This window comes from Agelaius phoeniceus, unplaced genomic scaffold, assembly GCF_051311805.1.
Source record: "Agelaius phoeniceus isolate bAgePho1 unplaced genomic scaffold, bAgePho1.hap1 Scaffold_261, whole genome shotgun sequence".
Taxonomy (NCBI): domain Eukaryota; kingdom Metazoa; phylum Chordata; class Aves; order Passeriformes; family Icteridae; genus Agelaius; species Agelaius phoeniceus.
In genome coordinates, this window is record NW_027509916.1 from 48815 (window position 1) to 74915 (window position 26101).

Below are 26101 nucleotides of genomic sequence, written 5' to 3' on the forward strand. Positions count from 1 at the left end.
TCAAAAAAAGTCCCAAAAAATCCCCCAAAAATTTTTAAAAATCCCCCAAAAAATCCCAAAAAATCTCCCAAAAAAATCCCTAAAAAATCCCCCCAAAAAAATCCCAATAACTCCCTAAAAATTCCCTAAAAAGTCCTCTAAAATTAACAAAAAAATCCAAAAAAATCCCTAAAAATTACCCAAAAAATCCAAAAAAATCCCTAAAAAATCCCCAAAAAATCCCTAAAAATCCCCCAATAAAAATCCCCAATAAAAATCCCCAAAAAATCCCCAAAAATCACCAATTAAAAAAAAAATCCCAATAAACCCCCAAAAAATACCAAAAAATCCCCCAAAAATCCCTAAAAATTACAAAAAACCCCTAAAAATCCCAAAAAAACCCCTAAAAATTACCAAAAAATCCCAAAAAAATCCCCAAAAAATTCCCTAAAAATCCCCCAAAAATCCCTAAAAAATACCCAAAAAATCCCTAAAAAATCCCCAAAAAAACCCCTAAAAATCCCCCCAAAAAATCCCCAAAAAATACCAAAAAAATCCCTAAAAATCCCCGAAAAAATCCCCAAAAATCCCAATAAATCCCCCCAAAAATCCATAAAAAAATTTAAAAAAACCCCTAAAAATCATCAAAAAACCCCTAAAAATTACCAAAAAAATCCCTAAAAATTACGGAAAAAACCCCTAAAAATTACTGAAAAAATCACAAAAAAACCCCAAAAAATCCCAAAAAAAATCCCAAAAAATCCCCTAAAAATCCCAAAAAATTCCCAAAAAATCCCCCAAAAATCCCAAAAAATCCCCAAAACCCCCTACAACTCCCCCACCCAAAAAAAAACCCCAAAATCCCCACAAAATCTTATTAAAAAACCCCAAATCCCTGCAATTCCTGACCTTCCCTGAGGTGGCCTCGATGGGGGCGGGCAGGGCGCTGCCGCTGAGCGCTGCCAGGAGGCGGCCGCGCGTGGAGGCGCCGTCGTAGACGAACAGGTAATCGTAGGTGCACTCCGTGTCCATGAAGGTGAAGGTCAGCAGGATCCTGTGTCTGGGGCTGGGGGCTGGGATTAGGGGGGAAAAAGGAAAAAAAAAGCAAAAAAATTGGGAAATCCTAAAGAAAATCCCATAAAAATCCCAATTGGGGAAGTCGGGATAAAGGGAGGTGGGGTCGATTTAAGGGGAGGGATGGGGAAGAGGAAAGGGGAAGGGGGGACCCCAAAAGTACAAAAAAACCCATTAAAAACCCCTAAAACCTCCCCCAAAAATCCCATAAAAATCCCATCAAAATCCCCTAAAACTTCCCCCAAAAATCCCATTTAGATCCCATAAAAAATCCCATTGAAATTCTATTGAAATCCCATTGAAATTCCATACAGGTCCCTTTAAGAGGAGGGCGCCATCTTGTGGATGTGAGGGACTCGTAATTGGGGAAGGGGAAACCACAAAAGATCCCAAACTTAAAAAACCCAAAATCCCCAAAAATCCCATTAAAATCCCTAAAACCTCCCCCAAAAATCCCATAAAAATCCCATAAAAGTCCCATTGAAATTCCATAAAGGGCCCTTTAAGAGGAGGGCGCCATCTTGCGGATGTGAGGGACTCGAGTACAAAGTGAGGCTGGGATTAGGGGGGAAAAGGGGAAAAAAAAAGCAAAAAAATCGGGAAATCCTAAAGAAAATCCCATAAAAATCCGAATTGGGGAAGTCGGGAGAAAGGGAGGTGGGGTCGATTTAAGGGGAGGGATGGGGAAGAGGAAAGGGGAAGGGGGGACCCCAAAAGTACAAAAAAACCCATTAAAAACTCCTAAAACCTCCCCCCAAATCCCATCAAAATCCCATTAAAAACCCCTAAAACCTCCCCCAAAAATCCCATTGAAATCCCATAAAAAATCCCATTGAAATTCCATAAAAGTCCCTTTAAGAGGAAAGCGCCATCTTGTGGATGTGAGGGACTCGTAAGAGGGAAGGGGAGACCCCAAAAGATCCCAAACTTAAAAACCCAAAAAGCCCCAAAATCCCCAAAAAATCCCCATTAAAAACCACCAAAACCTTCCCCAAAAATCCCATAGAAATCCCATTGAAATCCATTGAAATTCTATTGAAATTCCATAAAGGGCCCTTTAAGAGGAAGGCGCCATCTTGTGGATGTGAGGGACTCGTAAGAGGGAAGGGGCAGGGGGAACGCAAAAAGTAGAAAAAATGCCCAAAACCGTCCAAAAAAAAAATCCTATTAAAAACCCCTAAAACCTCCCCCAAAATCCCATCAAAATCCCATCAAAATCCCCTAAAACTTCCCACAAAAATCCCATAAAAGTCCCATTAAAATCCCATTAAAATTCCATAAAGGTCCCTTTAAGAGGAGGGCGCCATCTTGTGGATGTGAGGGACTCGTAATTGGGGAAGGGGCAGGGAAGACCCCAAAAGATCCCAAATGCCAAAAACCCCAAAATCCCCCCAAATCCGTAAAAAAAATTTTAAAATCCTATTAAAAAACCGCAAAAAATGTTGGCGTCTCTTTGTGGAATTTTGAAGTATGAGGGGTTTTTGGGGCCGTTTTTGGCTTTCTCTGAGGGGATTTTGGGTTTCTCTGAGGGGATTTTAGGGTCGAGGGGGGGTTTTGGGTTCACCGAGCCCAATTTTGGGGTGAATTTCAGCATTTTCGGGGTCTCTGTGGGGTTTTTGGGGCACATTTTGAGGTTCCCCCCCCCCCCTCCATGATCCACCCGCACTTCCCGCTCACAGGGCCAGGGAAGCTTCGTTCCCCAGAGGATTTTGGGCGTTTTTTGAGCCGATTTTGAGAATTTTGGGGCCGATTTTGGGGTTTTCGGGGTCGCCGAGGCCGATTTTGGGGTGAATTCGGGGGATTTCGGGGTCCCTCACCTTCGATGAGCCACTCGCAGTTGCCGTTGACCGAGTAATTGCCGGGGCCGTCGGTGACGAAGCCGCGGGGTCCCCTCAGGATCTGGCGCTGCCCTTTGCAATCCCCGGCTCCCACCCGGGGTGGGACCCCAAAAAAACCCCAAAAAAACCCCAAAAGCAGCGCCCGGGGACCCCCATGGTTCCAGGCTGGGGGGGGGGGGGGAGCTGGAAGAGAAAATTTGGGGTTAAAAGGAAAGGAATTGGGGCCGGGAGGTGCTAAAAAGGTTTTAAAGCTCACAGGGGATCCCAAATCCCAAAGAAAGCCCCAAAAGCCCACAAGGACCCCCTGAAACACCCCAAAAATCACACAAACACCCCAAAACCCCCTCAAACACCCCTAAAAACCCCCTAAAATTTTAACGGGATGCTCCAGACCTGACTGTGGGGATGCTGAACCTTCCCCCAGGACCCCCGAATCCCCTCAGGATTCCTGAAACCCCTCAGGACCCCCCAAATCTCCCCAAAATCTCCTCATGATCCCCTTAGAACCTCCCAAATTCACTCTTAAGCCCTTGAGGATTCCCCAAATCCTCCCCCAAAGCCTCACGATCCCCTCACAACCCTCTAAAACCCCCTCAATCCCCTCACAATCCCTTCACGATCCCCTAAAACCCCCGAAAATCCCCTCACGACCCCTTAAAAGACCCTCATCCCCTCATGATTCCCTCACGAACCCCTCGTCCCCTCACGACCCTTTAAAATCCCGTAAAATCCCCTCAGGACCCCCTAAAATCCCCTCACTATCTCCTCAGGATCCCCCACATCCCCTCACTATCCCCTCAGCATCCTTAAAACCTCCTCATCCCCTCACGACCCCCCAAAACTTCTCACGATGCCCTCAGCACCCCTAAAACCCCCTCACGACCCCTCAAAACCGCCTAAAAACCCCTAAATCTCCTGACGATCTCCTCAGCCCCCCCAAAACCGCCTTATTCCCTCACAACCCCCTCAGCATCCCTAAAACCGCCTCACAATCCCCTCACGACCCCTCAAAACTCCTCACGACCCTTCACAATCCCCTCAACACCCCCTAAAACCGCCTCACCCCCTCACGATCCCCTCACGACCCCCCAGAACCCCCTCACCCCCTCACGATTCCCGCGTCCCCTCAGTCCCACCTCCCCCCCACCGGGCCCGCCGGGGTCCCGCAGGCCTCACGGGCTCTGCCAGGCCCCGCGAAGCAGCGAGGGCTCGCGGGGGCCGCTGGGAGAGCTCCCCTAAGCGCCGAAAAGCGGCGATAAAGTCGCGATAGAGCCGCGATAGAGCCGCGATAGGCGCGGCCCCTCCCCCCCTCACCCGCTGGCGGCGGCTCCTGAGGCGGCGGGGGGGAGAGGGGGCGGGGCCAGCAGAGGGGGCGGGGCCAGAAGAGGCGGGAAATTGGGCGGGGATTGAAAGTGGGCGTGGTTCAGTGGAGAAATGGGCGTGGTTATTGAAGGGGCGGGGCTACTGAGGGAGTGTGGGCGGGGCCGGAGGGAAATTCGGGATTTTTGGGGTGAAAAATGCGAAATTTGGGACAGGGAGCGTCTCCTTTGCTCCAGGGTGAGGCGATCCCACGACAGCTGCGTGTTCTTCTCGCAGCCTTCATCCTCCTCATCATCAAATCGGGTGCAAGGGGCATTTACCAGTGGGAAAATTGGGGATTTTTGGGGTGAAAAACCTGGATTTTGGGACAGGGAATGATCCCGTTTGCTCCAGGGTGTGGCCGCTCCAGCTCGTCCTCCTCGGAGTCTTCATCCTCTTTCTCCTCCTCAAATCGCCCCAAAATCATCCAAATTCACCCCAAAAGTGCCCAAAATCAGCCCAAAATTGCTCCAAATCGCACTAAAACCAGAATTGCCCAAAATCAGCCCCGAATCACCCCAAAGTTGCCCTAAATCTCCTGAAACCTCCCCAAAACCTACTCAGGACACCCCCAGCTCCTTAAGAAGGCCTCAAGACCCCCAAAAATCTCCCCAAAATCCCTCCAAATTGTTCAAAATCCCCCCAAATTGCCCAAAATCTTCAGAAACTCCCTCAAAACCGACGCAGGAGCCCCGAAACCCCTTTAAAAATCGCCCCAAATCCCCCCAAATCCCCCCCAAATCCTCCAAAATTGCACCAAATCACCCCTAAAACCGCAAAGAAATTGTTCCAAAATCCCCCAAAATTGCCCCCAATCACCCCAAAAATTGCCCGAAGTCTTCTGAAACTCCCTCAAAACCTACTCAGGAGCCCCCAAACCCCTTTAAAAATCGCCCCAAATCTCCCCTAAATCCCCCAAAATCGCCCCCAAATCCCCCAAAATCCCCCCCAAATCCCCCAAAATCGCCCCCAAACCCCTTTAAAAATTGCCCAATCACCCCAAAAATTGCCCAAAGTCTTCTGAAACTCCCTCAAAACCGACTCAGGAGCCCCCCAAACCCCTTTAAAAATCGCCCCAAATCCCCCAAAATCCCCCCCAAATCCCCCAAAATTGCACCAAATCACCCCCAAAACCGCAAAGAAATTGTTCCAAAATCCCCCAAATTGCACCAAATCACCCCAAAAATTGCCCAATCACCCCAAAAATTGCCCAATCACCCCAAAAATTGCCCAAAATCTTCTGAAACTCCCTCAAAACCGACTCAGGACCCCCCAAACCCCTTTAAAAATCGCCCCAAATCTCCCCCAAATTCCCCCCAAAATCCCCCCCACCCCGGCCCCCGCCTTAGCCCCGCCCCCGCCTAAACCCCGCCCTCGTCTTAGCCCCGCCCCTCGCCTTAACCCCGCCCCGCCTTAGCCCCGCCTCCGCCTTAGCCCCGCCCTCTCCTTATCCCCGCCCCTCGTGGGCGTGGCCGTGTCGCAGTGGGCGTGGCCGGCGCGGGCAGCGATCGATGGGGCTGCGGCCGGGGGCGATCCCGGCTTTGGGGGTGCCGGGTTTGGGGGTCCCGGGGGGGCTCCCGGGGGTCGCCGCGGGTTTGGGGGTGCCGGGGGGGTCCCGGGGGGGTTCCCCGGTGCTGCTGCCGCTGCTGCTGCTGCTGCTGCCCGCGGGAGCCGCCCCCAAATACGTGCGGGGCCGCATCAGCACCAAGGAGGTCAGCGGGGAATTTGGGGAGGGGGCTTCGGGGATGGGGGGGGGGGGGGGAGAAGGGATTGGGGACCCCCCCCATCATCATCATGGCCGGATTGGGTGGGGGGATTGATTGGTTTAATTGGAATTAATTTAATTTAATTTGATTTGATTTAATTTGATTAATGGAGGACCCCCCCCCCCATTATATCGGGAGCCGCCAAATTTACACGAGACCCCCCCCCCCCCATTATATCGGGACCCCTCCCCAAATTACATCAGGACCCCCCCATTTCCATCGGGACCCCTCCCATTGATATCGGGACCCCCCCATTTCCATCGAGACCCCTCCCCAAATTACACCGGACCCCTTCATTTATATCGGGACCCCCCCCATTGTATCGGGACCCCTCCCCAAATTACACCGGACCCCCCATTTCCATCGAGACCCCTCCCCAAATTACATCGGGACCCCCAAAATTGCACCGGACCTCCCCAAATGGCACCGGACCCCCCCATTTCCATCGGAACCCCCCCATTATATCGGGACCCCTCCCCAAATTACATCGAGACCCCCCCAAAATGCACCGGACCCCCCCCAAATTGCACTGGACCCCCCCATTATATCGGGACCCCTCCCCAAATTACACCGGACCCCCCCATTTCCATCGGAACCCCCCCATTGATATCGGGACCCCCCCCATTTCCATCGAGACCCCTCCCCAAATTACACCGGGATCCCCCAAAATTGACCGGACCCCCCCATTTCCATCGAGACCCCTCCCCAAATTACATCGGGACCCCCCCAAATTGCACCGGACCCCCCCAAATTCACCGGACCCCCCCATTTCCATCGGGACCCCTCCCCAAAATTGACCGGACCCCCCCATTATATCGGGACCCCTCCCCAAATTACACCGGACCCCCCCCATTATATCGGGACCCCCCCCATTTCCATCGAGACCCCTCCCCAAATTACATCGGGACCCCCCCCATTTCCATCGGAACCCCCCCATTATATCGGGACCCCCCCATTTCCATCGAGACCCCTCCCCAAATTACATCGGGACCCCCCCAAATTACACCGGGACCCCCCCCATTTCCATCGAGACCCCTCCCCAAATTGCACGAGACCCCCCCCATTTCCATCGGGACCCCCCCATTATATGGGGACCCCTCCCCAAATTACATCGGGACCCCCCCCAAATTGCACCGGACCCCCCCATTATATGGGGACCCCTCCCCAAATTACATCGGGACCCCCCCCAAAATTCACCAGACCCCCCCTTATATCGGGACCCCCCCATTATATCGGGACCCCTCCCCAAATTACATCGGGATCCCCCAAATTACACCGGACCCCCCCCCTTATATCGGGACCCCCCCATTGTATCGGGACCCCTCCCCAAATTACACCGGGACCCCCCCATTTCCATCGAGACCCCTCCCCAAATTGCACCGGACCCCCCCCTTATATCGGGACCCCTCCCCAAATTACACCGGACCCCCCCATTGATATCGAGACCCCTCCCCAAATTACACCAGACCCCCCCATTTCCATCGAGACCCCTCCCCAAATTACATCGGGATCCCCCAAAATTGACCGGACCCCCCCATTTCCATCGGGACCCCTCCCCAAATGACATCGGGACCCCCCCAAATTACACCGGACCCCCCCCTATTTATATCGGGACCCCTCCCCAAATTACACCGGACCCCCCCATTATATCGGGACCCCTCCCCAAATTACATCGGGACCCCCCATTTCCATCGAGACCCCTCCCCAAATTACCTCGGGACCCCCAAAAATTGCACCAGACCCCCCCATTCCCCCCCATTATATCGGGACCCCTCCCCAAATTGCACCAGACCCCCCCCATTATATCGGGACCCCCCCCATTATATCGGGACCCCTCCCCAAATTACATCGGGACCCCCCCCATTTCCATCGGGACCCCTCCCCAAATTACACCGGACCCCCCCATTTCCATCGGAACCCCCCGATTATATCGGGACCCCTCCCCAAATTACATCGGGACCCCCAAAAATTGCACCAGACCCCCCCATTCCCCCCCATTTCCATCGGGACCCCTCCCCAAATTACACCGGACCCCCCCATTTCCATCGGGACCCCCCCATTATATGGGGACCCCTCCCCAAATTACATCAGGACCCCCAAAAATTGCACCAGACCCCCCCATTTATATCGGGACCCCTCCATTTATATCGGGACCCCTCCCCAAATTACACCGGACCCCCCCCATTGATATCGGGACCCCCCCATTGATATCGGGACCCCTCCCCAAATTACACCAGACCCCCCCATTTCCATCGGGACCCCTCCCCAAATTACACCAGACCCCCCCATTGATATCGGGACCCCTCCCCAAATTGCACCAGACCCCCCCCAAATTGCACTGGACCCCCCCCCAAATTGCACTGGACCCCCCCATTATATCGGGACCCCTCCCCAAATTACACCGGACCCCCCAAATTACATCAGACCCCCCCATTTCCATCGGGACCCCTCCCCAAATTACACCGCCCCCCCCCCCCCCCCGTGTTTTTGGGGGGTCCCTGGGGGGTCCCGGGGCTGTTCAGGACCCCCCCCCCAAATGAATCCCCCGCGGTTGCCATGGAAACGCAGAGCGCGGCCGTTGCCGTGGCAACCGCGGGGTTTGGGGAGGGGTCTCGGGGCGGGATTTGGGTCTGGGGTCCTCAATTGGGTCTGGGGTCCCTGATTTGGGTCTGGGGTCCCAATTTGGGTCTGGGGTCCCCATTTGGGTCTGGGGTCCCAATTTGGGTCTGGGGTCCCCATTTGGGTCTGGGGTCCCTATTTGGGTCTGGGATTCCAGTTTGGGTCTGGGGTCCCCATTTGGGTCTGGGGTCCTCATTTGGGTCTGGGGTCCCAGTTTGGGTCTGGGGTCTCCATTTGGGTCTGGGGTCCCCATAATTTGGGTCTGGGGTCTCCCTGATTTGGGTCTGGGGTCCCCCTGATTTGGGTCTGGGGTCCCAGTTTGGGTCTGGGGTCCCTGATTTGGGTCTGGGGTCCCTGATTTGGGTCTGGGGTCTCGATTCGGGTCTGGGGTCCCTGATTTGGGTCTGGGGTCTCTGCAGGACTGGGTGTTCCTGACCCGTTTCTGTTTCCTGTCCGATTTCGGCCGCCTCGATTTCCACTTCCGGTACCCCGAGGTCAGCCCCGAAGCCCCCAGACCCAAATTAACCCAGATACCCCAGACCCAAATTAACCCAGATACCCCCTAAAGCCCCCAGACCCAAATTAACCCCGAAGCCCCCAGACCCAAATTACCCCAGATATCCCCTAAAGCCCCCAGACCCAAATGAAGCCCCCAGCCCCAAATACCCCAAGAATCTCCTAAAGCCCCCAGACCCAAATAACCCCCAAATATCCCCCAAAGCCCCCAGACCCAAAATCCCCCAAATATCCCCCAAAAGCCCCCAGACCCAACTGAAGCCCCCAGCCCCAAACTGAAGCCCCCAGCCCCAACTGAAGCCCCCAGCCCCAAATAAAGCCCCCAGCCCCAATTCTCCCAGATTCTCCCCAAGCCCCCAGCCCCAATTGAAGCCCCCAACCCCAAACTCCCTGAAGCCCCCAGCCCCAATTGAAGCCCCCAGCCCCAAATGAAATCCCCAGCCCCAACTGAAGCCCCCAGCCCCAATTCCCCCAGATTCTCCTGAAGCCCCCAGCCCCAGTTGAAGCCCCCAGCCCCAGTTGAAGCCCCCAGCCCCATTTGAAGCCCCCAGCCCCAATTCCCCCCGTCCCCGGCCCCCTCCCCACTTTAGGCCCGCTGCTGCCAGAACATTCTGCTCTACTTCGACGACCCCTCCCAATGGCCCGCGGTCTACAGGAGGGGGGGCAAGGTACGAATTGGGGCTGGGGGCTTCAATTGGGGCTGGGGGCTTCACCTGGGGCTGGGGGCTTCACTTGGGGCTGGGGGCTTCAATTGGGGCTGGGGGCTTCAACTGGGGCGGGGGGCTTCAACTGGGGCTGGGGGCTTCAATTGGGGCTGGGGGCTTCACCTGGGGCTGGGGGCTTCCATTGGGGCTGGGGGCTTCAGTTGGGGCTGGGGGTTTTGGGGGGGTATTTGGGGCTTTGGGGGGGAATTGGGGCTGGGGGCTTTGAGGGAGTCTGGGGGTATTTGGGGCTGGGGGCTGCAATTGGGGCTGGGGGCTTTAGGGGGGAATTGGGGCTGGGGGCTTCAATTGGGGCTGGGGGCTTTGATAGAATCTGGGGTTATTTGGGGCTGGGGGCTTCATTTGGGGCTGGGGGCTTCAATTGGGGCTGGGGGCTTTGAGGGAGTCTGGGGGTATTTGGGGCTGGGGGCTTCAATTGGGGCTGGGGGCTTCAATTGGGGCTGGGGGCTTCAAGGGAGTCTGGGGGGTATTTGGGGCTGGGGGCTTCAATTGGGGCTGGGGGCTTCAATTGGGGCTGGGGGCTTCAGGGGAGTCTGGGGGTATTTGGGGCTGGGGGCTTCACCTGGGGCTGGGGGCTTTTGGGGGGTATTTGGGGCTGGGGGCTTTGGGGGCTTCAATTGGGGCTGGGGGCTTCACCTGGGGCTGGGGGCTTCATTTGGGTCTGGGGGCTTCAATTGGGGCTGGGGGCTTCGAGGGAGTCTGGGGGTAATTGGGGCTGGGGGCTTTGGGGTTGGTGAATTTGGGGAGGGGTCTCGGGGTTAATTTGGGGAGGGGTCTCTGTGACTTTGGGGTTAATTTGGGGAGGGGTCTCTGAGCCCGGAGGAATTTGGGGAGGGGTCTCAAGTTGCAAAATTTGGGGTTTTTGGGGCTCTTTCGGGGCAATTTTGGGGCCATTTTGGGCTTTTTTGGGGCCTGAAACTTCGGGTTTTTTGGGGAGGGGTCCCGGGGTGAATTTGGGGAGGGGTCTCTGTGATTTTGGGGTGAATTTGGGGAGGGGTCTGAAGTCCCTAAATTTGGATTTTTTGGGGCTCTTTTTGGGGCAATTTTGGGGCCTTTTTGGGCTCTTTTGGGGCCATTTTGGGCTCTTTTGGGGCATTTTTGGGGCCTGAAACTTCGGGTTTTTTGGGGAGGGGTCTCGGGGTGAATTTGGGGAGGGGTCTCAGATGTCTCAGAGAATTTGGGGAGGGGTCTTGGGGTGAATTTGGGGAGGGGTCTCAAGTCCCAAAATTTGGGGTTTTTGGGGCTCTTTTGGGGCCTTTTTGGGGCTTTTTCGGGCATTTTTGGGCCCTAAAACTTCGGGTTTTTTGGGGAGGGGTCTCGGGTTTTTTGGGGAGGGGTCTCGGGGTGAATTTGGGGAGGGGTCTCGGTGCCTTTGGGGTGTGAATTTGGGGAGGGGTCTCCAGGACTGCCTGGCCAAGGAGTCGGTGATCCGGCCCGAGAACAACCAGGTGATCAACCTGACCACGCAGTACGCCTGGTCCGGCTGCCAGGTGCGAATTGGGGCTGGGGGCTTCGGGGGGGAATTCGGGGAGGGGGCTCGGGGGTCCAGGGCAATTTGGGGAGGGGTCTCGGTGCGAAAATTTGGGCGTTTTTTGGGGTTTTTTTGGGCGTTTTTTGGGGTTTTTTGGGGATTTTTTTGGGCCTTTTTTGAGGCTTTTTTGGGGCTTTTTGGGCTCTAAAAAACCTGGGAATTTGGGGAGGGGTCTCAGGGAATTGGGTCTGGGGGCTTCCCAGGCCATTTGGGGAGGGATCTCAGCTCTCAAAATTTGGGGTTTTTTGGGCCTTTTTTGGGGGGTTTTTGAGGCGTTTTTTGGGCCTTTTTTGGCTATAAAACCTCGAGGAATTTGGGGAGGGGTCTCAGGGAATTGGGTCTGGGGGCTGCGGGGGGAATTCGGGGAGGGGTCTCGGGGGTCCAGGGCAATTTGGGGAGGGGTCTCGGTGCGAAAATTTGGGCTTTTTTGGGCCTTTTTTGGGTTTTTTGGGGGGTTTTTTGGGCCTTTTTTTGGGCCTTTTTTGGGGCTTTTTGAGGCCTGAAAACGGGGAATTTGGGGAGGGGTCTCAGGGCTCTGGGGATATTTTGGGGAGGGTCTCAGGGAATTTGGGGAGGGGTCTCAGCTCTCAAAATTTGGGCTTTTTTGGGCCTTTTTTGAGGCTTTTTTGGGGCTTTTTGGGGTCTGAAAACTCTGGAGTTTTTTGGGGAGGGGTCTCAGGGAATTTGGGGAGGGGTCTCAGGGGTCCGGGGCCGTTTGGGGAGGGGTCTCGGCGCGAAAATTTGGGGTTTTTTGGGCCTTTTTTGGGCGTTTTTTGGGGCTTTTTTGGGCCTTTTTTGAGGCTTTTTTGGGCCTGAAAACTCGGGGAATTTGGGGAGGGGTCTCAGAGAATTTGGGGAGGGGTCTCAGGGGTCCGGGCCAATTTGGGGAGGGGTCTCAGCTCGCAAAATTTGGGCTTTTTTGGGGCTTTTTTGGGGTTTTTGGAGGGTTTTTTTGGGGCTTTTTGAGGCCTGAAAACTCGGGGAATTTGGGGAGGGGTCTCAGGGGTCTGATGGAATTTGGGGAGGGGTCTCAGCTCTCAAAATTTGGGGTTTTTTGGGGATTTTTTGGGCGTTTTTTGGGCCTTTTTTTGGGTTTTTTGGGGCCTGAAAACTCAGGGAATTTGGGGAGGGGTCTCAGGGAATTGGGGCTGGGGGCTTCGGGGAGAATTCGGGGAGGGGTCTCGGGGGTCTGGGGCCATTTGGGGAGGGGTCTCGGCGCGAAAATTCGGGGTTTTTTGGGGCTTTTTTGGGCGTTTTTTGGGTTTTTTTGGGGGGTTTTTTGGGTTTTTTTGGGGTTTTTTTGGGGCTTTTTGGGGTCTGAAAACTCGGGGAATTTGGGGAGGGGTCTCAGGGGTCTGGGGATATTTTGGGGAGGGGTCTCAGGGAATTGGGTCTGGGGGTTTCGGGGGCAATTTGGGGAGGGGTCTCGGCTCTCAAAATTTGGGCTTTTTTGGGCCTTCTTTGGGCCTTTTTTGAGGCTTTTTGGGCCTTTTTTGGGGCTTTTTGGGGCCTGAAAACTCGGGGAATTTGGGGAGGGGTCTCAGGGGTCTGAGGGAATTTGGGGAGGGGTCTCAGGGGTCTGAGGGAATTTGGGGAGGGTTCTCAGCTCTCAAAATTTGGGGTTTTTTGGGGTTTTTTTGGGCGTTTTTTGGGCCTTTTTGGGCCTTTTTTGGGGCTTTTTGGGCTATAAAAGCTTGGGGAATTTGGGGAGGGGTCTCAGGGAATTGGGGCTGGGGGCTGCGGGGGGAATTCGGGGAGGGGTCTCGGGGGTCGGGGGCCATTTGGGGAGGGGTCTCGGCGCGAAAATTTGGGGTTTTTTGGGGCTTTTTTGGGCGTTTTTTGGGGTTTTTTTGGGGCTTTTTTGGGGCTTTTTGGGGCTTCTTTGAGGTCTGAAAACTCGGGGAATTTGGGGAGGGGTCTCAGGGGTCTGGGGCAATTTGGGGAGGGGTCTCAGCTCTCAAAATTTGGGGTTTTTTGGGGCTTTTTTGGGCGTTTTTTGGGGCTTTTTTGGGCGTTTTTTTGGGGCTTTTTGGGGCTTTTTGGGGTCTGAAAACTCGGGGAATTTGGGGAGGGGTCTCAGGGGTCTGAGGGAATTTGGGGAGGGGTCTCAGCTCTCAAAATTTGGGGTTTTTTGGGCGTTTTTTGGGGTTTTTTGAGGCTTTTTTTGGGCCTTTTTTTGGGGTTTTTGGGGTCTAAAAACTCGGGGAATTTGGGGAGGGGTCTCAGGGCTCTGGGGATATTTTGGGGAGGGGTCTCAGGGAATTGGGTCTGGGGGTTTCGGGGGCAATTTGGGGTGGGGTCTCAGCTCTCAAAATTTGGGCTTTTTGGGGCTTTTTTGGGGTTTTTTTGGGCCTTTTTTGGGGCTTTTTGGGGCTCTTTGGGCTCTAAAAACTCGGGGAATTTGGGGAGGGGTCCCAGGGCGAATTTGGGGAGGGGTCTCAGGGAATTTGGGGAGGGGTCTGAGGGGAATTTGGGGAGGGGTCTCGGCTCTCAAAATTTGGGCTTTTTTGGGCGTTTTTTGGAGTTTTTTGGGGTTTTTTGGGGGTTTTTTTGAGCCTTTTTTGAGGCTTTTTTTGGGGCTTTTTGGGGTCTGAAAACTCTGGAGTTTTTTGGGGAGGGGTCTCAGGGAATTCGGGGAGGGGTCTCGGGGGTCCGGGGCAATTTGGGGAGGGGTCTCAGCTCTCAAAATTTGGGTTTTTTTGGGCGTTTTTTGGGTTTTTTTTGGTGTTTTTTTGGGCCTTTTTTGAGGCTTTTTGGGCTTCTTTGAGGTCTGAAAACTCGGGGAATTTGGGGAGGGGTCTCAGGGGTCTGAGGGAATTTGGGGAGGGGTCTCAGCTCTCAAAATTTGGGGTTTTTTGGGTTTTTTTTGGGCGTTTTTTGGGCGTTTTTTGGGGTTTTTTTTGGATTTTTTGGGCCTTTTTTGGGCCTTTTTGAGGTCTGAAAACTCGGGGAATTTGGGGAGGGGTCTCAGGGGTCTGGGGATATTTTGGGGAGGGGTCTGAGGGAATTTGGGGAGGGGTCTCACCTCTCAAAATTTGGGTTTTTTTGTGCCTTTTTTGTGCCATTTTTTAGGCTCTTTTTGAGTTCTTTTAGGCCATTTTTGGGGTTTTTTTTGGGCCATTTTAAGCTCTAAAAACTCCGGGTTTTTTGGGTTTTTTTTGGTTTTTTTTTTTGGTTTTTTTTGGGGAGGGGTCCCAGGGGGGTCTCTTGTGAATTTTGGGTCTGGGGTCTCCCCAGGTGCTGCCGGGGGTCTCGGGGAGGGTCCTGAGCTGCTCCAGCGGCCGCAGCTTCCGCTCGGTGCGGGAGCGCTGGTGGTACGTGGCGCTCAGCAAATGTGGGGTGAGTGACCCAAAAACCCCCAAAATCAGCCCAAAATCGCCCCCAAAAATCCCAAAAATCACCTGAAAAACCCCCAAAAAACACCAAATTCACCTCAAAAACCCAAAATGACCCAAAAACCCCAAAAAAACCCCATCAAAATACCCCAAAAATGGCCAAAATCCACCCCAAAATCCCCCAGAGCTCAGGGAGGGAGCATTGGGGGAGTGACCCAAAAACCCCAAAAATCTCCCCAAAAATCACCCCAAAAATCCCCCAAAAATCCCAAAAATCAGCCCAAAATCATCCTAAAAACCCCAAAATGACCCAAAAACCCCAAAAAACCCCATCAAAATACCCCAAAAATGCCCCAAAATCCACCCCAAAATCCCCCAGAGCTCAGGGCGGGAGCATTGGGGGAGTGACCCAAAAACCCCAAAAATCACCCCAAAAAACCCCCAAAAAATCCCCAAAATCCGAAAAAACACCCCAAATTCACCTTAAACGCCCAAAAGAACCCAAAAACCCCAAAAAACCCCATCAAAATACCCCAAAAATGCCCCAAAATCCACCCCAAAATCCCCAGAGCTCAGGGTGGGAGCGCTCAGCACGTGTGGGGAGAGTGACCCAAAAACCCCAAAAATCACCCCAAAAACCCCAAAAATCACGTGAAAAAACCCCCAAAAAACCCCAAACTCACCTTAAAAAGCCCAAAATGACCCAAAAACCCCAAAAAACCCCATCAAAATGCCCCAAAATGTCCCAAAATCCACCCCAAAATCCCCAGAGCTCAGGGCAGGAGCGTTGGGGGAGTGACCCAAAAACCCCAAAAATCACCCCAAAAATCAGCCCAAAAATCCCCCCAAAATCCCAAAAATCAGCCCAAAATCATCCTAAAAACCCAAAATGACCCAAAAACCCCAAAAAACCCCATCAAAATACCCCAAAAATGCCCCAAAATCCACCCCAAAATCCCCCAGAGCTCAGGGCGGGAGCATTGGGGGAGTGACCCAAAAACCCCAAAAATCACCCCAAAAACCACCCCAAAAACCCCAAAAATCACCTGAAAAACCCCCAAAAAACCCCAAATTCACCTCAAAAAACCCAAAATTACCCCAAAACCCTAAAAAACCCCATCAAAATACCCCAAAATGCCCCAAAATCCACCCCAAAATCCCCCAGAGCTGAGGGCGGGAGCGCTCAGCACGTGTGGGGGGAGTGACCCAAAAACCCCAAAAATTCACCCCAAAATCGCCCCAAAAAACCCCAAATTCACCTTAAAAAACCCAAATGCCCCAAAAACCCAAAAAAACCCCATCAAAATGCCCCAAAATGTCCCAAAATCCACCCCAAAATCCCCAGAGCTGAGGGCGGGAGCGCTCAGCACGTGTGGGGGGAGTGACCCAAAAACCCCAAAAATCACCCCAAAAATCCCCCAAAATACCCAAAATCACCCCAAAATCGCCCCAAAAAACCCCAAATTCACCTCAAAAACCCCAAAATGACCCAAAAAACCCCAAAAAACCCATCAAAATACCCCAAAATGTCCCAAAATCCACCCAAAATCCCCCAGAGCTCAGGGCGGGAGCGCTCAGCACGTGTGGGGAGAGTGACCCAAAAACCCCAAAAATCACCCCAAAATCGCCCCAAAAATCCCCAAATTCACCTTAAAAAACCCCAAAAATCATCCCAAAAACCCCAAAATGACCCAAAAACCCCAAAAAAACCCCATCAAAATGCCCCAAAATGCCCCAAAATCCACCCCAAAATCCCCCAGAGCTCAGGGTGGGAGCGCTCAGCACCTGTGGGGAGAGTGACCCAAAAACCCCAAAAATCACCCCAAAAATCCCCAAAATGACACAAAATCCCTCAAAATCAGCCCAAAATCACCTTAAAACCCCAAAATGACCCAAAAACCCCAAAAAAAACCCATCAAAATGCCCCAAAATGCCCCAAAATCCACCCCAAAATCCCCAGACCTGAGGGTGGGAGCATTGGGGGAGTGACCCAAAAACCCCAAAAATCACCCCCAAAAATCACCCCAAAAACCCCAAAAATCACCTGAAAAACCCCCAAAAAACCCCAAATTCACCTTAAAAACCCAAAATGACCCAAAAACCTCAAAAAACCCCATCAAAATACCCCAAAAATGCCCCAAAATCCACCCCAAAATCCCCCAGAGCTGAGGGCGGGAGCGCTCAGCACGTGTGGGGGAGTGACCCAAAAACCCCAAAAATTCACCCCAAAAACCACCCCAAAAACCCCAAAAATCACCTGAAAAACCCCCAAAAAACCCCAAATTCACCTTAAAACGCCCAAAAGAACCCAAAAATCCTAAAAAAAAACCATCAAAATACCCCAAAATGCCCCAAAATCCACCCCAAAATCCCCCAGAGCTGAGGGTGGGAGAGCTCAGCACTTGTGGGGGGAGTGACCCAAAAACCCCAAAATCACCCCAAAAATCCCCAAAAAATCCCCCAAATCCCAATAATCAGCCCAAAATCACCTTAAAAACCCCAAATTCACCTCAAAAACCCCAAAATGCCCCAAAAACCCCCAAAAACCCCATCAAAATGCCCCAAAATGCCCCAAAATCCACCCCAAAATCCCCCAGAGCTGAGGGTGGGAGCGCTCAGCACCTGTGGGGAGAGTGACCCAGAAACCCCAAAAATCACCCCAAAAATGCCCAAAATAGCCCCAAAAATGCCCAAAAATCAGCCCAAAATCATCCTAAAAACCCCAAAATGCCCAAAAAAACCCCAAAAACCCCATCAAAATGCCCCAAAAATGGCCCAAAATCCACCCCAAAATCCCCCAGACCTGAGGGCGGGAGCGTTGGGGGAGTGACCCAAAAACCCCAAAAATCACCCCAAAATTCACCCCAAAATCACCCCAAAAATGCCCAAAATCACCCCAAAATCGCCCCAAAAAACCCCAAATTCACCTCAAAAACCCCAAAATGACCCAAAAACCCCAAAAAACCCCATCAAAATGCCCCAAAATGTCCCAAAATCCACCCCAAAATCCCCAGAGCTCAGGGTGGGAGCGCTCAGCACGTGTGGGGAGAGTGACCCAAAAACCCCAAAAATCACCCCAAAATCACCCCAAAAATCCCCCAAAAATCCCAAAAATCAGCCCAAAATCATCCTAAAAACCCCAAAATGCCCCAAAAACCCCAAAAAAACCCCATCAAAATACCCCAAAAATGCCCCAAAATCCACCCCAAAATCCCCCAGAGCTGAGGGTGGGAGCATTGGGGGAGTGACCCAAAAACCCCAAAAATCACCCCAAAAATCCCCAAAAAAATTCCAAAAAAATCCCCAAAAAATCTTAAAATCCTCAAAATCTCCAAAAATCCCAAATCCACCCCAAAAAACCCCAAAAAAACCCTGCAAGGAAACCTGAAAAAAACCCCAAAAAATCCCCAAAAAATCAAAATAAAGCCCCAAAAAAACCCCAAAAAATTCCCAAAAAAATCCCAAAAAATTCCTAAAAATGCCCCAAACCCTCAAAAACCCAAAAAGGCCTAAATTTACCCCAAAAATGCCCCAAAGGGCGGCGGGCTGGAGCTGGAGTACGAGATGGTTCTGACCAACAGCGACTCCTTGTGCAGCAAAAACCCCAAAAAATGCCCCAAAAAAATCCCCCTAAAAAATCCCTAAAAAATCCCAAAAAATCCCAAAAATCTGAAAATCCTAAAAAACTCCAAAAATCCCAAATCCACCCCAAAAAAACCCCAAAAAAATGCTGTTAGAAAACCTGAAAAAAACCCGAAAAAATCCCCAAAAAATCAAAATAAAGCCCCAAAAAACCCCCAAAAAATTCCCAAAAAAATCCCCAAAAATTCCTAAAAATGCCCCAAACCCTAAAAACCCCAAAAAGGCCCAAATTTACCCCAAAATGTCCCAAAAGGGCGGCGGGCTGGAGCTGGAGTACGAGATGGTTCTGACCAACGGCGACTCCTTGTGCAGCAAAAACCCCAAAAAATGCCCCAAAAAATCCCAAAAAAATCCCAAAAAAATCCCTAAAAAATCCCAAAAAATCCCCAAAATCTGAAAATCCTAAAAAACTCCAAAAATCCCAAATCCACCCCAAAAAACCCCAAAAAACCCTGCAAGGAAACCTGAAAAAAACCCGAAAAAAATCCCCAAAAAATCAAAATAAAGCCCCAAAAAAACCCCCAAAAAATTCCGAAAAAAATCCCAAAAAATTCCTAAAAATGCCCCAAACCCTCAAAAACCCAAAAACCCCAAAATTTACCCCAAAATCTCCCAAAAGGGCGGCGGGCTGGAGCTGGAGTACGAGATGGTTCTGACCAACGGCGACTCCTTCTGGACCCGGCATTTCTCGGCCGACGAGTTCGGTGCGGGGGAATTGGGGCTGGGGGCTTCGGTTTGGGGGAATTTTGGGATTTTTTGGGGTTTTTTGGGTTTTTTTGGGGATTTTTGAGGGTTAATTTGGGATTTTTGGGGATTTTTGGGGGAATTTTTTGGGGTTTTTTGAGGTTTTTTTGGGAATTTTTTGGGGAATTTTTGGGTTTTTTTGTGGGGGTTTATTTGGGGCTGGGGGCTTCAATTGGGGCCGGGGGCTTCGATTTGGGGATTTTGGGGTTAATTTGGGTTTTTCGGGGATTTTTTGCGGGTTTTTGGGTTTTTTTGGGGCGATTTTTGGGGCTTTATTTTGGATTTTTTGGGGTTTTTTGTTCGATTTTTTGGGGGATTTATTGGGGCTGGGGGCTTCAATTGGGGCCGGGGGCTTCGATTTGGGGATTTTGGGGTTAATTTGGGTTTTTTGGGGGGGGGTTTTTAGGGTTAATTTGGGTTTTTCGGGGATTTTTTAGGGGATTTTTTGGGGGTTTTTTGGGGTGTTTTGGGGGCTTTATTTTGGATTTTTTGGGATTTTCAGGGACTTTGATTTGGGGCTAGGGGCTTCAATTGGGGCTGGGGGCTTCGGTTTGGGGAATTTTTGGGATTTTTTGGGGACTTTTTTGGGGTTTTGGGGGGTTTTGGGATTTTTTGGGGGTTTTTTTTAGGGTTAATTTGGATTTTTTGGGGTTTTTTCTGGGGGTTTTTGGGGTTTTTGTTGGGGGTTTCATTTGGGTCTGGGGGTTTCGATTTGGGGCTGGGGGCTTCATTTGGGGAATTTTTGGGATTTTTTGGGTTTTTTGGGGACTTTTTTGGGGTTTTGGGGTTTTTTGGGGTTTTTTTGGGGTTTTTTATTTGGGGCTGGGGGCTTCATTTGGGGGATTTTGGGGGTTTTTTGGGGGGGTTTTTGGGGGTTTTTTGGGTTTTTTTTAGGGTTTTTTTTTGATTTTTTGGGCTTTTTTGGGGTGGTTTATTTGGGGCTGGGGGCTTCAATTGGGGCCGGGGGCTTCGATTTGGGGATTTTGGGGTTAATTTGGGTTTTTTTGGGGGGGTTTTTAGGGTTAATTTGGGTTTTTCGGGGATTTTTTAGGGGATTTTTGGGGGGGTTTTTGGGGTGTTTTGGGGGTTTTTGGGGATTTTTTGGGTTTTTGTTGGGGGTTTCATTTGGGGCTGGGGGCTTCAATTGGGGCTGGGGGCTTCGGTTTGGGGAATTTTTGGGATTTTTTGGGGACTTTTTTGGGGTTTTGGGGGATTTTGGGATTTTTTGGGGTTTTTTGGGCTCTATTTTGGATTTATTTGGTTTTTTTTCGGGTTTTTTTTGGGGATTTTTGTTGGTGGGTTTATTTGGGTCTGGGGGCTTCAATTTGGGGCTGGGGGCTTTGGTTTGGGGTTTTTTGGGGTTTTTTGGGGGGTTTTTGGGGGGTTTGGGATTTTTTTGGGTTTTTTTTGGGCTTTATTTTGGATTTATTTGGGTTTTTTAGGGGATTTTTGGGGGTTTTTGTTGGGGAGTTTATTTGGGGCTGGGGGCTGCAATTGGGGCTGGGGCTTCGGTTTGGGATTTTGGGGTTAATTTGGGTTTTTCGGGGATTTTGGGGGATTTTGGGGGATTTTTTGGGGGGTTTTTGGGGTTTTTGGGGGTTTTTTTTTGTGTTTTTTGGGGGCTTTATTTTGGATTTTTGGGATTTTCAGGGGCTTTGATTTGGGGCTGGGGCTTCATTTGGGGGAATTCTGGATTTTTTGGGGCATTTTGGGGATTTTGGGGTTTTTTGGGGATTTTTGGGGGGTTTTGGAATTTTTTTGGGGTTTTTGTTGGATTTTATTCGGGATTTTTGGGGCTTTATTTGGGATTTTTTGGGGTTTTTTATTCGATTTTTTTGGGGTTGATTTGGGGCTGGGGTCTCAGGGTTAATTTGGGCGGGGCCTCCGTTAACGTGGGGCGTGGCCTCTGCTAATTCGGGCGGGGTCTCCATTAATTTGGGGCGTGGTCTTCATTAATTTGGGGGCGGGGTCTCTGTCATTTTGGGGGCGTGGTTTCAGGGTTAATTTGGGGGCGTGGTCTCATCTAATTTGGGGAGTCTTCGGCTTAATTTGGGGCGTGGTCTCCGCTAATTTGTGGGCGTGGTCTGGGTTATTTGGGGCGTGGCCTCTCCAAATTTGGGGCAGGGTCTCCGCTAATTTGGGGCGTGGTCTCTGCTAATTTGGGGCGTGGCCACTGCTATTTTGGGGCGTGGCCTCCTCTAATTTGGGGCGTGGTCTGGGTTAATTTAGGGCGCGGTCCCTGTTAAATTGGGGCGTGGTCTCAGGTTAATTTGGGGCGTGGTCTCTGTTAATTTGGGGCGTGGTCTGGGTTAATTTGGGGCGTGGCCGCTCCTAATTTCGGGCGGGGTCTTGGGGTTGATTTGGGGCTGGGGTCTCAGGGTTAATTTGGGGCATGGCCTCCGCTAATTTGGGGCGTGGTCTCAATTAATTTGGGGCGTGGTCTCTGCTAATTTGGGGCGTGGACTCCGTTAATTTGGGGCGTGGTCTCAAGTTTAATTGGGGGCGTGGTCTCCGTTAATTTGGGGCGTGACTTTGCTAATCTGGGGCGTGGTTTTAGGGTTAATTTGGGGCGGGGGTCTCTGTTAATTTGGGGGCGGAGTCGCCATTAATTTGGGGCGTGGTCTTCGTTAATTTGGGGCGTGGCCTCTGCTAATTTGTGGGCGTGGTCTGGGCTAATTTGGGGCGTGGTCTCAGGGTTAATTTGGGGCGTGGCCTCTGCTAATTTGGGCGTGTCCTCCTTTAATTTGGGGGCGGGGTCTCTGCTAATTTGGGGAGTGGCCTTTGATAATTTGGGGACGTGGTCTGGGTTAATTGGGGGCGTGGTCTCCGTTAATTTGGGGCGTGGCCTCTACTAATTTGGGGCGTGGCCTCTGCTAATTTGAGGGCGTGGTCGCCATTAATTTGGGGCGTGGTCTAGGTTAATTTGGGGCGTGGCCTTTGATAATTTGGGGCGTGGCCTTTGATAATTTGGGAGCGTGGTCTCCATTAATATGGGGCGTGGTCTGGGTTAATTTGGGGCGTGGCCTCTGCTAATTGGGGTCATGGCCTTTGCTAATTTGGGTCTGGGGTCTCCGGGTTAATTTGGGGCGGGGTGTCTGCTAATTTGGGGCGGGGTTTCTGCTAATTTGGGGCGTGGCCACTGCTATTTTGGGGGTGGGATCTTCGCTAATTTGGGGCGTGGCCTCTTCTAATTTGGGGCGTGGTCTCCCCTAATTTGGGGCGTGGCCTTTGCTAATTTGGGGCGTGTCCTCCTCTAATTTGGGGGCGGGGTCTCCGCTAATTTGGGGCGGAGTGTCCGTTAATTTGGGGCGTGGTCTCGGTTAATTTGGGGCGTGGCCTCTCCAAATTTGGGGCGATGTCTCCTCTAATTTGGGGCGTGGTCTCCGCTAATTTGGGGCGTGGTCTGTGTTAATTTAGGGCGTGGTCCCTGTTAAATTAGGGCGTAGTCTCAGGGTTAATTTGGGGCGGGGTCTCAGGGTTAATTTGGGGGCGGGGCCTCAGTTGATTTGGGGCGTGGTCTCTTCTAATTTGGGGCGTGGCCTTTGCTAATTTGGGGCGTGGCCTTTGCTAATTTGGGGCGTGGTCTCCGCTAATTTGGGGCGGTGTCTCCGCTAATTTGTGGGCGTGGTCTTTGCTAATTTGGGGGCGTGTCCTATGCTAATTTGGGGGCGTGGCCTCTGCTGATTGTGGGCGTGTCCTCCCCCTCCAAAATTCACATTTTCCCCTCTTCTTTTGCCTTTTTCGGGCCTTTTTTGCCTCAAAATCTCCGGATTTTTTTGTGGATCCTTCCTGGACCCGCCCCGAATTTGGGGAGGGGTCTCGGGGGGGTCCCCGGAAGCCCCCAGACCCAATTCCCGCCCTCACAGGGATCCTGGAGACCGACATCACCTTCCTCCTCATCTTCAGCCTCATCTTCCTCCTCTCCTGCTACTGCGGCTGTGAGCGACGGGAAATTGGGGAGGGGTCTCAGGAATTTGGGGAGGGGTCTCGAGGCCCAAAATTTGGGGATTTTTGGGGTTTTTTTGGGATTTTTTTGGGATTTTTTGGGGATTTTTGGGGGATTTTTTGGGGGTTTTTGGGATTTTTTGGGGATTTTTGGGAGGGGTCTCGAGGGGGGAATTTGGGGAGGGGTCCCGGGGAATTTGGGGAGGGGTCTCAAGGCCCAAAATTTGGGGGTTTTTGGGGTTTTTTTGGGATTTTTTGGGGATTTTTTGGGGGGTTTTTGGATTTTTTTGGGGTTTTTTTGGGCTCTTTTGGGGCTTTTTGGGGTCTGAAAATTCCAGGTTTTGGGGAGGGGTCTCGGGAATTTGGGGAAGGGTCTCGAGGCCCAAAATTTGGGGATTTTTGGGTTTTTTGGGGATTTTTTGGGGTTTTTTTTTGTGGATTTTTGGGGTCTGAAAATTCCAATTTTTTGGGGAGGGGTCTTGGGAATTTGGGGAGGGGTCTCGAGGCCCAAAATTTGGGGTTTTTTGGGGTTTTTTTGGGATTTTTTGGGGGTTTTTTTGGGCTTTTTGGTGTCAGAAAATTCGGGTTTTTTTGGGGAGGGGTCTCTGAATCTCGGGGGGAATTTGGGGAGGGGTCTCGGGGGTCTCAGAGAATTTGGGGAGGGGTCTCAGCTCCCAAAATTTGGGGTTTTTTGGTGGTTTTTTTGGGGTTTTTTGGGGATTTTTTGGGCTCTTTTTGGTCATTTTGGTGTCAGAAAATTCCGGGTTTTTTGGGGAGGGGTCTCGGGGTGAATTTGGGGAGGGGTCCCGGGCGGTTTCAGAGAATTTGGGGAGGGGTCTCAGCTCCCAAAATTTGGGATTTTTTGGGGTTTTTTGGGGGGTTTTTGGGGTTTTTTTGGGGTTTTTTTGGGGTTTTTTTGGTCATTTTGGGGCCTGAAAATTCGGGTTTTTTTTGGGGAGGGAATTTGGGGAGGGGTCTCGGATCTCAGGGAATTTGGGGAGGGGTCTCTGAGGCCCCGCCCCCTCCCCAGACCGGCTCAAGGGGCGGCAGCTGCTCCACACAACCTACAAGATGTTCATGGCGGCCGCCGGCCTGGAGGGTGAGAATTGGGGCTGGGGGCTTCAATTGGGGCTGGGGGCTGCAATTGGGGCTGGGGGCTTCAGGTGGGAAAAATTTGGGGTTTTTTGGGGCGAATTTTGGGGTAAAATTGGGGGTTTTTGGGTAAATTTGGGGATTTTTGGTTTATTTGGGGCTGGGGGCTTTGAGGGGGGAATTGGGTCTGGGGGCTTCAAGGGGTGGATTTGAGTCTGGGGGCTTCAGCTGGGAAAAATTTGGGGTTTTTCGGGGCAAATTTTGGGGTAAATTTTGGGTTTTTTTGGGGTAAATTTGGGGGTTTTTAGGTCATTTGGGGCTGGGGGCTTTGAGGGGGGAATTTGGGTCTGGGGGCTTCAATTGGGGCTGGGGGCTTCAGCTGGGAAAAATTTGGGGTTTTTTGGGGCAAATTTTGGGGTAAAATTGGGATTTTTTGGGGCAAACTTTGGGGTTTTTTGGGTAAATTTGGAGTTTTTTGGGGTAATTTGGGTCTGGGGGCTTCATTTGGGTCTGGGGGCATCAGGTGGGAAAAATTTGGGATTTTTTGGAGCGAATTTTGGGGTAAAATTGGGGATTTTTGGGTCATTTGGGGCTGGGGACTTCATTGGGTTTAATTGGGTCTGGGGGCTTCAGGGGAGGAATTGGGGCTGGGGGCTGCAATTGGGGCTGGGGGCTTCAGCTGGGAAAAATTTGGGGTTTTTGGGGGCAAATTTTGGGGTAAAATTGGGGATTTTGGGGGTAAAATTGGGGTTTTTTGGGTCATTTGGGTCTGGGGGCTTTAAGGGGGGAATTGGGTCTGGGGTCTTCATTGGGTTCAATTGGGTCTGGGGGCTTCAGGAGGGGGAAATTTGGGATTTTTTGGGGCAATTTTTGGGGTAAAATTGGGGATTTTTGGGTCATTTGGGTCTGGGGGCTTAGGGGGGGAAATTTGGGGGTTTTTTGGGGCAAAATTTGGGGTAAAATTGGGGCTTTTTGGGTAATTTGGGTCTGGGGGCTTTGAGGGGGGAATTTGGGTCTGGGGGCTTCATTTGGGGGCAAATTTGGGATTTTTTGGGGCAAATTTTGGGGTAAATTTTGAGGTTTTTGGGGCAAATTTCAGGATTTTTTTGGGATTTTTTTGGGGTTTTTGGGTCATTTGGGTCTGGGGTCTCGGGGGGAATTTGGGGAGGGGTCTCACCCCCCCCTCCCCCCCCTTTTTGTGCCCCTCCCCCCCAGTTCTGAGCCTCCTCCTCAGCTGCGTCTACTGGGGCCAGTACGGCTGTGACGGGGTCGGGCACGGCGCCCTCAAACTGCTGGGTACGCTGCAAAATGGGGCAAATTCCAGGGATTTTGGGCAAATTCGGGGTTTGGGGAGTTGGGGGAAAAAATTTGGTGAAAATTGGGTGAAAATTGGGCGAAAATTGGGTGAAAATTGAGGGAAATTTGGGTGAAATTTGGGCAAAAATTGGGGTTTTTAAAGGGGTTTGGGGGGGACTCAAGGGAAGATTTTAAGGAAGGATTTTGGGGTGAATTTTGGGGATTTGGGGAAAATTGGAAAATTTGGGAATTTTTGGGGCAATTTGGGGAAAAATTTGGGGAAATTTGAGTGAAAATTGAGCAAAATTTGGGTAAAAATTGGGCAAAAATTGGGGTTTTTAAAGGGGTTTTGGGGAGGATTTCAGGGCAAAAATTTGGGGGATTTTGGGGTGAATTTGGGGGAAATTGGGAAATTTGGGAATTTGTAAAAATTTGGGGGAAATCTGGGGAAAATTTGGGGAAAAATTGGGGAAAATTTGGGGAAAATTTGGGGAGATTTGGGCAAATTTTGGGGGCGATTTTGGGGCCAGTACGGCTGGGACGGGGTCGGGCACGGCGCCCTCAAACTGCTGGGTATGCTGCAAATTGGGGCAAATTCCTGGGGTTTTGGGCAAATTCGGGGTTTGGGGAGTTTGGGGGAAAA

At 51.6% G+C, this 26101-nt stretch overlaps 1 protein-coding gene across 1 annotated transcript; it reads left to right on the forward strand.

Moving 5' to 3' along the window:
- Nucleotides 1-5746: 5746 nt before the first annotated feature.
- LOC129134546 (transmembrane protein 145) lies at nucleotides 5747-25577 on the forward strand. The gene is made up of 9 exons (XM_077173139.1): nucleotides 5747-5962; nucleotides 9055-9129; nucleotides 9742-9819; nucleotides 11277-11363; nucleotides 14642-14743; nucleotides 19001-19085; nucleotides 22992-23063; nucleotides 24101-24169; nucleotides 25378-25577. The coding sequence occupies exons 1-9, from the start codon at nucleotides 5762-5764 to the stop codon at nucleotides 25575-25577; spliced, it is 969 nt and encodes a 322-aa protein (XP_077029254.1). The 5' UTR covers nucleotides 5747-5761.
- The last annotated feature ends 524 nt before the right edge of the window (nucleotides 25578-26101 follow it).